The 12,137-nt window shown below is 42.3% G+C and overlaps 2 protein-coding genes and 1 long non-coding RNA gene across 4 annotated transcripts in view; 1 reads left to right on the top strand and 2 right to left on the bottom strand.

Moving 5' to 3' along the window:
* Positions 1–87: 87 nt before the first annotated feature.
* Positions 88–7,907, bottom strand: LOC102686780 (uncharacterized protein CXorf38 homolog). Of its 2 annotated transcripts, none has more exons than XM_069178757.1 (8): positions 7,191–7,907; positions 5,835–5,969; positions 4,915–5,037; positions 3,930–4,079; positions 2,575–2,745; positions 1,993–2,149; positions 885–924; positions 88–299 (listed from the first exon to the last, which is right to left on the bottom strand). In XM_069178757.1, exons 1-7 carry the CDS (start codon positions 7,398–7,400, stop codon positions 899–901), a joined length of 972 nt encoding a protein of 323 aa, XP_069034858.1. In that variant the 5' UTR covers positions 7,401–7,907; the 3' UTR covers positions 88–299; positions 885–898. The 2 variants fall into 2 exon arrangements, with proteins under 2 accessions (XP_069034858.1, XP_069034857.1); XM_069178756.1 differs by having other exon boundaries at positions 1,993–2,152; positions 7,191–7,766.
* LOC138223119 (uncharacterized) lies at positions 6,661–12,035 on the top strand. Its single transcript, XR_011181618.1, has 2 exons — positions 6,661–6,733; positions 11,265–12,035. It is a non-coding gene; the product is annotated as an uncharacterized lncRNA (long non-coding RNA).
* Positions 10,707–12,137, bottom strand: part of med14 (mediator complex subunit 14) — a 39,651-nt gene continuing 38,220 nt past the window's right edge. Inside the window, exon 31 of the mRNA XM_006638892.3 lies at positions 10,707–11,482. Within this exon, the coding sequence (XP_006638955.1) occupies positions 11,409–11,482 (74 nt within the window). The 3' untranslated portion in view covers positions 10,707–11,408. The remainder of the gene's footprint in view (positions 11,483–12,137) is intronic.

Raw genomic sequence — 12,137 nt, 5'->3', positions numbered from 1 at the left:
AAAGCGCTTGGAGTGGAGTGTCCAGAATAGCGCTATCTAAGTGAAAGCAATTATTATTATAATTATAATACACCCTGTATTGGGCAGTTCAAGGATTGAAAGACATTATTTATTCAGAGAAGCAAACATTGCAGAAAACATATTAAAACACCTATTTAAAACTGAAACGCAGTACAAATGTTGTCGACATCTGATACAGTTTCCCACGACAATGGTATTGATCAGGCACAGTTGAAAAATACTGCAGTCTTCAGTCATGGATTGTTGGATGTAATCCAGAAGATTGTTCCAAAGGTCACCTAACAGTAAAAATGCCCAAGAAAGTATTAAATTATGCCACGTACAATTCAGGGATAGGTGCATAAAGAAGAAAATATGCTGTGCAAATGAGGAATTATACAATGCCTTGAGTCTCCAAGTTATTGGACAGCTCATACAGTCTCATTTAAAATGAGCACTTTTTATGCAAATCTGAACAAACTGCTATTTCACCCCATGATTTACAGTAGGTACCACAATTTTGTGTAGGTACCACAATTTTGAGCTCTCACACAAACACACACTTGAAAGCTGAGCAAGGAGATTATGTTCCAGCAGGGATTTTCTCACTCTTATGTACAGTATACCAGAGCTCACACAGGCAATGTGTGATCAGTTTAGCAATTGCCTACAGATTGGCATGATAGCTAGCTTATTGGTTATTATTGTAGCCTTGAGCAAAAGTCCCGGACTCGCCTGGTACAGGAACCAATGCAGAGCCCAGAACAGAGTGAGCATCTGGCTTTTATAGGACGAGGGGCAGGAACCGGAGGCAAGTGCATCCTTAGGCAGGTGCGTCCTTAAGAGGAGGGGTTTACGATCGTGACAGCATCTGTACAGCTTACCATATCTTCTTCAGTCATTCTTTATCTAGCGGAGCACTACCTAGAAGACAAGACAGCATAAAAATCATACATTTTTATTTCAAATTATCCAACTTTATAGCCCCCTATACTGAGTGGCTCTCAATGCTTAAAGTAAAGAAAATGAGCAGTTTAGTCAGTGAACTTGGAAGTTGCAAATGAGTGTTGTTTATTCCTTTCACTTTTATTATTTCTGTAGATTACAAACCCTGGCTTATTCTAAAGAACATCTGGTCGCTACATCTTGCTAGGCATTCTTTCTTTTTGGGTAACAGACACCTAGAGCGTACTTTGAGTGTACGAAGGGGTGTGTTCGAGTGTACGAGTATACGAACTCCAGAAAGCACCAAGGGACAAGCCTGTCTCCAAGGATGACCAACAGACAGCTGAGCCTGAAATACTCTACCCCTCTGGCTTACAACTACATGCCATAAAAGCATCAAGTGATATAATACTGATTCACCTGACGCATATTCTGACAACCAGTCATGTCAGGGGTGGCACGGTTAGTACTGCTGTCCTGCAGCACTGAGGCCCTGGGTTCAATTCTGGACCTGGAGTACTATGCGTATGGAGTTTGTATGTTCTCCCCATGTTTGCATGGTTTCCTCCCACAGTCCAAAGACATGCTGGCAAGTTAATTGGCTTCTGGGAAAATTGGCCCTGGTGGTTTCCGTAAGTCTTTTTATTGCAGCTGGGCCACAGACAGCAGCCTCTGCAATCAGAGGAGACTGGACACATTTTACAACATGCTAAAGCGTTCCTAAACCAGGAACCATCAGGGATCAGGATTGGTTACACCTACACATTACACCTGAGCAAGCTTTTCTGGCACAGTGCTTCACGGTAAAGAAGAAACTATTTGGCTTTGACTTAGATTCAGTGCAGAATAAATAGGTTTGTTAGCAACTCAAGAATTGTGTTACCAAATGTTGCTTCTTTTCTAACACTATAGGATGCTTAATAGAATATCTGGAATTTTCCAAAATTCTTAAGAAGTGACTCCAGGTAATACAGTTCTCCACGCAACATAAAACTCTCTGTCAGACACAGTTAATAAATACTATTAATAGTTACTAAAGCTCTTCACCTGCTTCCTTGGCTTGGTTGTCCTCACTGTCTTTGTCTCCAGGCTTCTGCAACTCCAGTTCTAGAGACTGCAGGTCCTGGACCTCCGCCTGAAACCTCTCCTCCAGATCCCGGTGGCTCTGCAGAAAATCCCTGAGCCTCTGCAAACCCTCCAGGTTCTGCTGAGGGGCAACACAAAATCTTCAATGAGCAGTTGCCTGCGCATATTACTCTACATTACCCCTTATATAAACGTTTTTGACTGCAGTGTGATTCTTGAATAGAAACTGCTATCCAGATACACTGAAGGATATGAGATCCATTAAGTACCATGATTGAGTGAAAATATAATAGCGCCTTGTTGAAAACTGGGTTTTGTAGAAAGCAAATCTTGTGTGACCAAAAGTATTATTTAAAAGCAAGTTTCACGAACATATCCCATTTATACAATGTACAACTATACTATAAACATGCATGCAGTACTCGAGTCTCAGTATGGAAATAACTGCAGGACCCCAGCGGAAGGACAATGCACTGTGTTTGTGCGGTGTGGTTCTCAGGACACGCTGGCTTTATGTGTGTCTTGTGTGTGTAGTGGCAGTACCTGTTCAGAAAGGGGGTTCACTTCCCCGGAATAGAGGAGCACCTCCTTCACACTCTCCCTCAGGAGCTCTGTCTCCGCCAGGCTGACGTGGCCGAGCTCTGGAAACACGCCCTCTGGCCCATCGGTGCTATCCGCTCCAGGTATTTGAACTGACCAATCCACAGCCAGTATCTGCACACAGGTAGCAGCACAGGGTCTCAGAGCACAGGCACACACCTGCATACTTTATAGTGTCAGGGTATCTTTCTGATATGCGAGATTTTATCAAATGCAAGAGGTATACAGATGCCATTCAAAACGAGCGGGGTATGCTGCGGTACAATGCGGTGGACGTGTCTCAATATACCGCAATATATCATATGCAAATTTGATTATGTTAATAGTATCTGGAATCACCTTGTAAAACCGGCAGGTGGAGCTAATAAAGCTTAACCTCTCCTGTACAGCATTAGAGCTGTCACCAGAAAACACCCGCTTTCGAATCCCGATCACTGCTGAGGGACAATCTTTATTCAATTAAGAATTTAAGTTGTATACTCTTTAGACTTTTACATTTAACCTGTGTATTACAGCACGTTAATCATTATACATTAAAAAGTTGGTATATTTTATGAAAGCAAGATTGCTCAGTTGGACAACAGTACACAACCTTCCACCTTTATCATAAATATTTTAATTATGCAGAAATATTTTATGCATCAAAGTTTTTACGGAAGATATTACTAATAGTATTAAGAACGAATGACCTTTGACAAGCTGTAAACTCAAAGTATTACCCTCGTCCACATTCTTTGTAACAGTCTTTGTAAACGAAAATACTTTATTTTTTCATTGACAAAAAGTAACACCACAACACTTCGTTGATCTGATCACGCATTTGTTTCAAATCATACAAATGCCTTTCACATGCTCATAAAAGATATTAATTTAGAAACATAGACATATTACTGTATGTAAACTGTACTGTATGTGGCTGGTACAGTCCTTCAGATGCGTTATGCTCCTTCTCTTTTTATGCTCAGCTACTAAAAATTCCCTTTAGTTGTAAAATTCCATATAAATATTCAATACTAAGCGGATTAAAATGTGCACAGTAAAGAGATTAAATGATTAAATCTTTTCACTACCAACCAATGCACCACAAGCGCCCCCTGTTGGTCATTTTGGCCAGCCAATCACGTACTGTACTGCAGTACGGCGCGGGGGTTCGTACGTAGTTGTGTGCGGTATGGGTTTGTACAGCGAAATTTGAATGGCTACATCTGTAAATGTTTTAATTAAGGGTGCTACAGCATTTTCAGCAAGGCTCTATCATGGCCTTGAGTTTCACATTAGCGGCTTCGATGACCACTTACCTCCTTTATCTCTCGGCCAGCAGCGACCATCTCCGGAATGTGTCTCAGCTCCAGCAGCAGAGCTTCCAGGTTCTTTTTGTAACGAGCCATCCACTGGGCAGGCACCCTCATCTCACACGAGTGCATCAGCTCGTTCCGGCTCTTTATCACCTTATTCGGCAGACAAACGAGACAAATTGCTACTCAGCACAAAGTCATTGCCAATGTTGCCCACCTGAAAAGCATTACCAACGTATAATGAACCAGAACAGAAATGTATCACTCCTTTAAAAGATATTGACATCACTTTAATTAATTGATCATTTACGACTCGTCGTGACTCAACCTAGGGACTTAGACTGTTAGATACATTTTAAGTTGAAAATAAGATGGGGATCAGATCACATCTGTACAAAGTGGAGTATTTACACTCTCTGTTGAATGTATACCGTGCATCAGACTGTGCTGTTTATGCATGTGCGCTCTGAAGAATGAAGAGATAAGAGAGACGCCCAGGAAGTGAGATAATAATATCATTTTCTTGTTTTTGTATGTTTTTGCAAACTATGCAGTCTAGTGGCTTGACGTAGGCTTTGTGCTCAAATGTATATAAAGATGCTGCCTGTCCTTTCTCAGTAAGATAAGGGCCATGTATTTGGTAAGCTGGCAGTAGTAGATGCCTTTATTTAAGATATAGAATGTCAAGCCTGGGAAAAATCCTGAAAAGCCACAGAAACCAAAGACAGAAAGGAACTAATTCAGGTGGGCGGCTGCGTCAGCATGCGTAGGCTGCAAAGAAACAAGTAGTAGGTTTATTCCATGCTGAAAAAAAAGAAGAAAGAAAACACAACGTTTCAGCCGTGGAGCCTTCTTCAGGTGTGAGAGAGAAAAGGCAGCAAGCAAAGGTAATGTAGCGACATTACTACATGTGAATGTTGTAATGAAGGTTGTCTTGTGAACACAAGACACAAGAAGGTTGTCTTGTGAATCCCACACCTCTACTCACCTCTCTGACCTGCTGCTGGTCGAGGAAGCTGAAGTGATCGCAGCAGCCGAGGAGATTGAGCAGCGCGGCAGCGTCACACTGCCCAGGCCCGGCGCTGGCCGCCTGGCCGCGGGGCATGTAGGCCTGCGGGGGGAGAGCAGATCTCTTACCTCTCTGTGCTCCTCCACAGGGACAAAGGTGCCCTAAAAGCCCTACAGGTTTCTAAAATAACTAGCAAGAAGCAACATCTCTCTCTTAACATAGCCCCCCTCTACTGTTATTACAACTCGCTGTCGCAGGAAGGCTGGGAGTATCGCTAAGGATAACAATCACCCTGGTTCCTCACTTTTCTCCCCCCTTCCCTCTGGTAAGCATGATAGGAGCACGAAGGCACGAAGCCCACATTCTGAGATGCCTCGTTCCTGCAAGCTGGCAGATTATTGAATTCTACCTGTACCATTGACTCAAACCGACGTTTTCAAACCGTCTTTTTATGGGCGCATTTCATCGCACTTGAACTCTGCACACTGATATCAGTCCGTTGGCACAGACCAGGGGCAGTCAACAGGTATATAACGCCATTTGGACTAATTAAGCAATTAAAACATCAATCGGGTAATTAACTTACCAGAAGGTTCAAGGTCCTTTAATGCCAAAACTGAACCACGCCAGGTATTTGTATAACAAAACAGAGCACTTGGCAGCCCTGGCTGCAAGATTAATGAGCTGGCTTTTGTGGGACATATTCTTGAGTACGAATAAGTAAAAATAAGTGAGAATAAGTAATACGAAAACTGAGAATAAAAGTGACAATAAGTAATAATAAGCAGTTCATTGCACCATACGTATTTCATTTCACTTGTGCATATGACAATTAAACTAAATTGACCTGAGATTATCAGATAGGAATTAACTTTGAGGAAGGATTAGCTAGACTGTACCTTCGCGACCTCCCAGTGCTGAGCAGGCCAGAGCCAGGGCTTGCAGTTGCCCCAGTTAATGATCGCTGCCCTGTAGGAGTGATGCCTGAGGATCTCCTTCTTCCACTCCTCACACAGCCCGCAGACGGAGTGGAGCTAGAGGCGGGAGGGACACGGTGAATGGAGAAAGCAGTAGATCCAAACTAAAGAATCAACAGGCTCGAAAAACAAAAATCAGTTCCAAATCAAATGGGAGAATATTGAATGAAGATAAGCGGAGTGGTTTAAGGTGATATGGTGGCACAGTGTTTAGCATTGCTGCCTCACAGAGCTGGGACCCCGTATTCAATTCTGGACCTGAAGCGTTATCTGCGTGGAGTTTGTATGTTCTACCTGTGTTTGTGTGGGTTTCCTCCAATTGCTAATTTTTCCTTCTACAATCCACTGACACGGACAATTTTTTGTGTATTATGTCTCGTGCCCATTGCTTGACAAAACAGGACTTTATCCAGACCCTACAATGGATAAAGCAGTTAGAAATTGGATGGATTGTTTTAAATCAATGCGGAAACTTAATGTATAGTTATTCTTTTCTGATTTAGAGAGTTATCAACATTATTTAACATTGAAACTTGGGAAATGGAAAAATATCTGTAGCTCTCGCCCGGTGATATAAACGCACGAGAGATTAGATCATTCATGGTAGCGCAACAGACACTAACAGGCCATGTCCTAGTGCTACAGAAAGCCCGAGCAAAGATGATTCATGACGTATCTGTCTGCGTCACCGAAGCTCCTGTGTCGCCAGGAGACCGAATGTGACGCCTTCACTAAAGCCCTTATAAGGCGCCCCCTCCCCCGCAGCGAGACAGCAGAACTTCAGAGTGGAAGGTGCGGCATCGTTCAGAATCGCTTTGGAGGTGGGTACTAAACATCTTATTACAGTCATCCCAGCGATCCTGTGGTAAAGGACGGGGCTGTTTAAGAAGCGCTGAGCTCTGTAAACGGTGCACTGAAGCTTTCCAGGGCTCGCACGGCGCCTTGGTTGTTAGCGATGCTGCATCGCAGCTCTTGTGTCACGGGTATAGTGTGCCCTGTGTACGGAGCTTGCATGTTCTCTCTTCCAGTACGCTAATTTCTTAAATCAGTGTAAACCCTGTAAAATGACGTTAACAGGTGATCTAAAATAACCTCCAGACTGCTTTTGATATTTGAATAGAACAGTTTTTGAACACTCTCTACCCTCTACAGTACTACATAAGCCTGCTAATTAACTACACGCATATTAAAGTGCGAATTGATGCATATCTCACTTTAAGTCTGAAAGCGCGCTGTTGGTTGTCGCTCGACAGAAGCATTTTTCCATGACTAGCTCACCTGGTTGCCCGTAGGTCGGCACCCGTGTCTGCACGTGTATCCCCGCCGCAGTACGGGGTTCTTATCGATCAGCCTCCCGTGGAAAGTCTTCGTCTCATTATTGACGAACCCGTGCAACCCGTCTCTCAGCTTCAGAAGGCAGTAGCCTGCCTTCAGCCAGTTTTTGTAACCGATGTCATTGAGACGGGCGCTTAATTCTTCGTGTACCATCGCAAAAGGGAGTGTTCCTTCAAGACCTGAGCAGGATGATCGCTAATAAAACTCCAGCTATCTTAAGGTTTTTCGGCGACGGTTCTGCTGAAATTCCCTGACAGGACAACACATGCCCGTCTCCGCCTACATAATAGATAGCACTGTTTTAACAACTTCAGATCCGCAACAAGCGTGCATTGAGCCCTACTCCAGCCTGGTGTTTTACGATAGGAAGAGACTTTTCTTTTTAATAAACCTTGGGGTAGCCAATCAGATTCCGATGTCCTGGCAGGAAAACAACGTAGTACCATTGGGTTCTGAGACACTTAGACAACTTTCATTTCATTTTCACGTATAAAACTCGTTCGGTTTGCACTTAAACTGCTTAGGATAAACTCGTATGTATGTTATAGAATATTTCTACTTATTTCTTTGAATGTTTTAAAGGTTCCTGGGTTTTAGTATCTACCTTCTTACGATCTTTGTCGTGTGTCATAATTTTGTCAGATGAAATGGATGATGGGATTTGTAGTTGTAGCTGACTCCACTGCAGAGCGAGGCAGTGGGTAGAATTTGTTCCTTAAGGATGTAACTTTATAAGCATTTTTAATTCTTAGAAAGGAAATGAAAAGCAAACCGTCTTTAGCTTTTGGGAACGGTTTTTCAGTTTTCAGTCCTACAACGAAACTTAACCAGAACGGATACATTTATGATTCTCCTCATTCATTATCAGGCCTGGAGAGATTACTTATCTGAATATCAGGTTACTATAGAGTCTGCTAGGTCCACCTACTTCTCTCACATCATTGAAAATCACCAAAACAACCCCAGACATCTTTTCTCCACCATCAACAGACTGCTCAAGCCAAACTGCCCTACCACTGCCTCATCACAACTTTGCAACACATTCTTAGATTTCTTTAGTTCTAAGATTGACAACATCAGGCATCACATTCTCTCCACTACGCATATCATTTCCATACCTCCTCCCTGCTCATCCAACTTCTCTGATTCCCTTCTCTCCAGCTTCTCTCTTCTTGACTCAGCATCCCTCAACAAACTAGTTACAGGCATGAAACCCACCACATCTATTTTAGATCCCATTCCCACCACTTTATTCCAGTCCTGTTTCTCTTCTCTCTGTCCCATTGTCCTCAATATTTTACATGAATCCATGAGGACTGGCATTATACCAACGGTCTTCAAAACTGCTGCCATTACCCTTGTGCCAAAAAAGCCTAACATGGCTCTCGACAATCTTAACAATTTTCGCCCCATCTTCAACTTACCCTTTCTCTCTAAAATTCTCAAACGTGCTGTCACACTTCAGTTACAAAACCACCTCATGACAAACAACCTTTTCGAACCCCTCCAATCTGGCTTCCGTCAACTTCACAGCACAGAAACTGCCCTGGTCAAAGTCACCAACGATTTCCTAATAACTTCTGATTCTGGTTCTTTTTCCATACTCATCCTTCTTGATCTCAGTGTTGCTTTTGACACTGTTGACCATAACATCTTACTTTCTCGTCTCGAGACTGTGTTTGGAGTTTCTGACACTGCCCTCAAAAGGTTTAAATCTTACCTCACTGATCGCTGTCACTTTGTCTCTCTCAATGGGTACAGGTCTGAAATACATGTTCCCACTTGGTCAGCTTTTAAGATCACATGGCCTCAGCTTTCATTTTTATACTGACGATACTCAAATATACATCCATACCAAACCTGACACTGATGTGGCTGTCTCTATTCTATCTAATTGCATCTCTGACATAAAAATTTGGATGACTTAAAACTTCCTTCATCTCAACTGCAACAAGACTGAAGTCATACTTATTGGTACCCCCCATGAACTTCGTAAAGCCAGTCCTATAACCCTATCTGTAGATGACTCTGTACTTGAGCTTCAATCAAAATTGAAAAGCCTTGGGGTTATATTCGATTCTGGCTTAACATTCGACCCACATGTACAGCATACTGTCAAAACATATTTTTTTCACCTTAGAAATATCCCAAGACTACGCCCTATGCTATCATTAACCGTGGCTGAAAAGCTGATCAACATGTTTATATTCTCTCGAATTGACTACTGCAATGCTCTACTCGCTGGGGTATCTAAATCTACTCTGAAAAAACTGCAGTATGTCCAAAATTCAGCAGCCAGAATCCTGACCAGGTCTAGTGCAAGTGTTCACATTACTCCTATCCTGGAGTCCTTGCACTGGCTTCCGGTCAAATTCCGCGTAGACCTTAAAATCCTCACGCTCATCTATAAGGCTCTGCATAGCTTGGCACCTCAATACCTGTCTGAACTATTATCGCCCTACTCCCCACCTCGCAACCTCCGCTCTTCAAATTCTGCCCTCCTTACTGTCCCCCAAGCCTGTCTACATTGTATGGGTGACAGGGCCTTCTCCTGTTATGCCCCCAAACTCTGGAACTCTTTGCCCAAAGATATCAGAGAGTCACCTTCTCTAAACTCCTTCAAATCCAGACTCAAGACCCCCTTCTTCAGAAAAGCCTTTACTTAACTGGTTCCATTCTTCACCCCTCTGCTCTTCTTAGTACCACCTTCCATGGTCTCCTCTGTTGTTATTGTTGCATTGCTGTAATTGTAATTGTGTCTTATCTTGTGTATTCTTATTTATTATTGTCATCCTGTAAAGCGCTTTGAGGAGACACCTTTAAAGGCACTATATAAAAAAGTTTATTATTGGACAAAAATATGCCATGACAATTCACAATGCAAATTGGAGTGGCATTTTTTTAATTGATCCGTCTTATTTGCTGACGGTGACCTGCGTTGTAATGCAAAATGTCATTGGAGTGAAAATTTCAAAGATAAAGTCACAAGTTAAAAAATACAGGCGCTTAGGCATTTCCAGGTCTACCCAGACTGCTCTTAATGGTAAAATTACATTTAAATGATGCACATTTTGGGGGTGGAAATGAGTTACTACAAGCATAATACATACACTAAGAGCAATGTTCCTACACTTCAGTAAAAGAGATCTCACACAGTTTGTGGCAAATCGCATATGCAGTTAAATAAAGGTAATAGTATCAAAGACTAAAACTTTATTTGAACGTGTGGAAAACACTTCTTGGGCTATCATTAGAAAGAAAAATATATTTTTGAGCAACAAAGGTGAAAGATCCCTGCACAATCTGTAGAAATATCCTCAATCGGCGGCTCAACTTCGACATGTAACTTCATTGGCCCTTTCACAAGAGCAGTCGTGAGTTCAGGGACTCTGCACTTCCCAAAGCACAAGATGGCACTGAAAATGATGGGTCTGGTCAAAGATCACACACGAGACTGGATTTCTTTGTCTGTTTATTAAATACCCCTCCCTCCCCAGGGGCTATAACAGGCCTCGGATTCCTTCAAGACAGAAATCCACTCGTAATAAAATACAGCTTAATTATAAAGTTTGTCACAGATTTACAGTATTCAAAGGGGCAGGTTTGAATGTAAATGTTTAATTTAAGCCATGACATTTAAAAGAAAGACATTTAAATACAGTACTAATAAAGAATGCAATATTAAATACCCCAGACATCAGTGTTGCGGTTATTTAAAAAAAAGGAATTTGAATAAAGTTTCATACAAAGAGGATATCAGGCTGGATGTTTCCTTGAAACTGCATTAAAAACAAAATACGGCTGCAGGTAAACAAATCAAAACCAACTATCACATTTCTTTTCCTATTTAAGAAGTGCATCTCTGAAAAAATAAAATCTTACTTTTCATTTAGCTCTTTGAATTACTTCAGACATGGACTGCCTCAAGAGAGGAGACCATCGATTTGCTGTAGTATTTTATTTTTAAAGTGTTCTATGGCTACTTTTTCATTAATACATTTCTTTTTTTTTTTAAAGTTGCCATATGCCAGGCGCAGCAAAGTTCAAAATCTGAAGTCTGAGGAACGTGGAATTATTTTAGACATCAGTTTGCCCGCTATGCTTGACGCCCTCGGATCACTATGGATTCAGAGTCCAGTTTCTTGAACACCACGAGATGTGCTACGGTCGTCCACCAGGGGGCAGTGTGAGGTTTGCCATCAGTTCATGAACAGACGCAAATATCGTGCATTCACCTGTAGGAGACAGCAAACAGACCAGTGATACAATGCCAGCGGGCTATAGTTGCAACAATGTTTATACACCGCGAAACTCTAAAAGGAACATTATCAGTCTTTCTCCTGTAAGACAGATAGCTGCACTGATATTCTAGATAGGAACAATGAAACTGAAAAAGAGTGGACGTGCATTTCAATCTAGCTGTCTAGCTAGTACAATACAAAAGTGCATATAGAACAGCAAGCATGTCTTTTACCCAAAGGGATATGGGAGTGTGGAACAAGGTACACGCATGCAGGGCGGTGATTCTGTGGCTAAGGATCTGTGCCTGTGGCTAGAAGGTTGCCGGTTCAAATCCCGCAGCCGGCAGAGGAATCCTACTCCATTGGGCCCCTGAGCAAGGCCCTTAACCCCAACTGCTCCAGGGGTGCTGTACAATGGCTGACCCTGCGCTCTGTCCCCAGGCTCTCTCCCTGTCTGTGTGTCTCATGGAGAGCAAGCTGGGGTATGCGAAAAGATAATTCCTAATGCAAGAAATTGTAAAGGGTTAATAAAGTGATATTATTATGATGATGCTGTCCAAGGTACTTTCGTCTTCCTTCAAGAAACACCTGAATAAGATCCTTGGATCCATAAGATACTAACTACCAACCAAATTAGACAGACTTAATG

Source organism: Lepisosteus oculatus, chromosome 15, assembly GCF_040954835.1.
Source record: "Lepisosteus oculatus isolate fLepOcu1 chromosome 15, fLepOcu1.hap2, whole genome shotgun sequence".
NCBI classification, from domain to species: domain Eukaryota; kingdom Metazoa; phylum Chordata; class Actinopteri; order Semionotiformes; family Lepisosteidae; genus Lepisosteus; species Lepisosteus oculatus.
This window is presented reverse-complemented; position numbering and strand designations above follow the sequence as displayed.

Bases quoted from the DNA above. Each gene is read 5' to 3' on its own strand.
- LOC102686780 (XM_069178756.1), bottom strand. From the start codon at position 7,400: ATGGTACACGAAGAATTAAGCGCCCGTCTCAATGACATCGGTTACAAA. The intron at 2,746-3,929 runs GTAAGTGGTCAT...ACCTGTGTGCAG, and splicing joins CTGGCCGAGAGATAAAGGAG to ATACTGGCTGTGGATTGGTC. The intron at 925-1,992 runs GTGAAGAGCTTT...CTTGTCTTCTAG, and splicing joins CAACCAAGCCAAGGAAGCAG to GTAGTGCTCCGCTAGATAAA.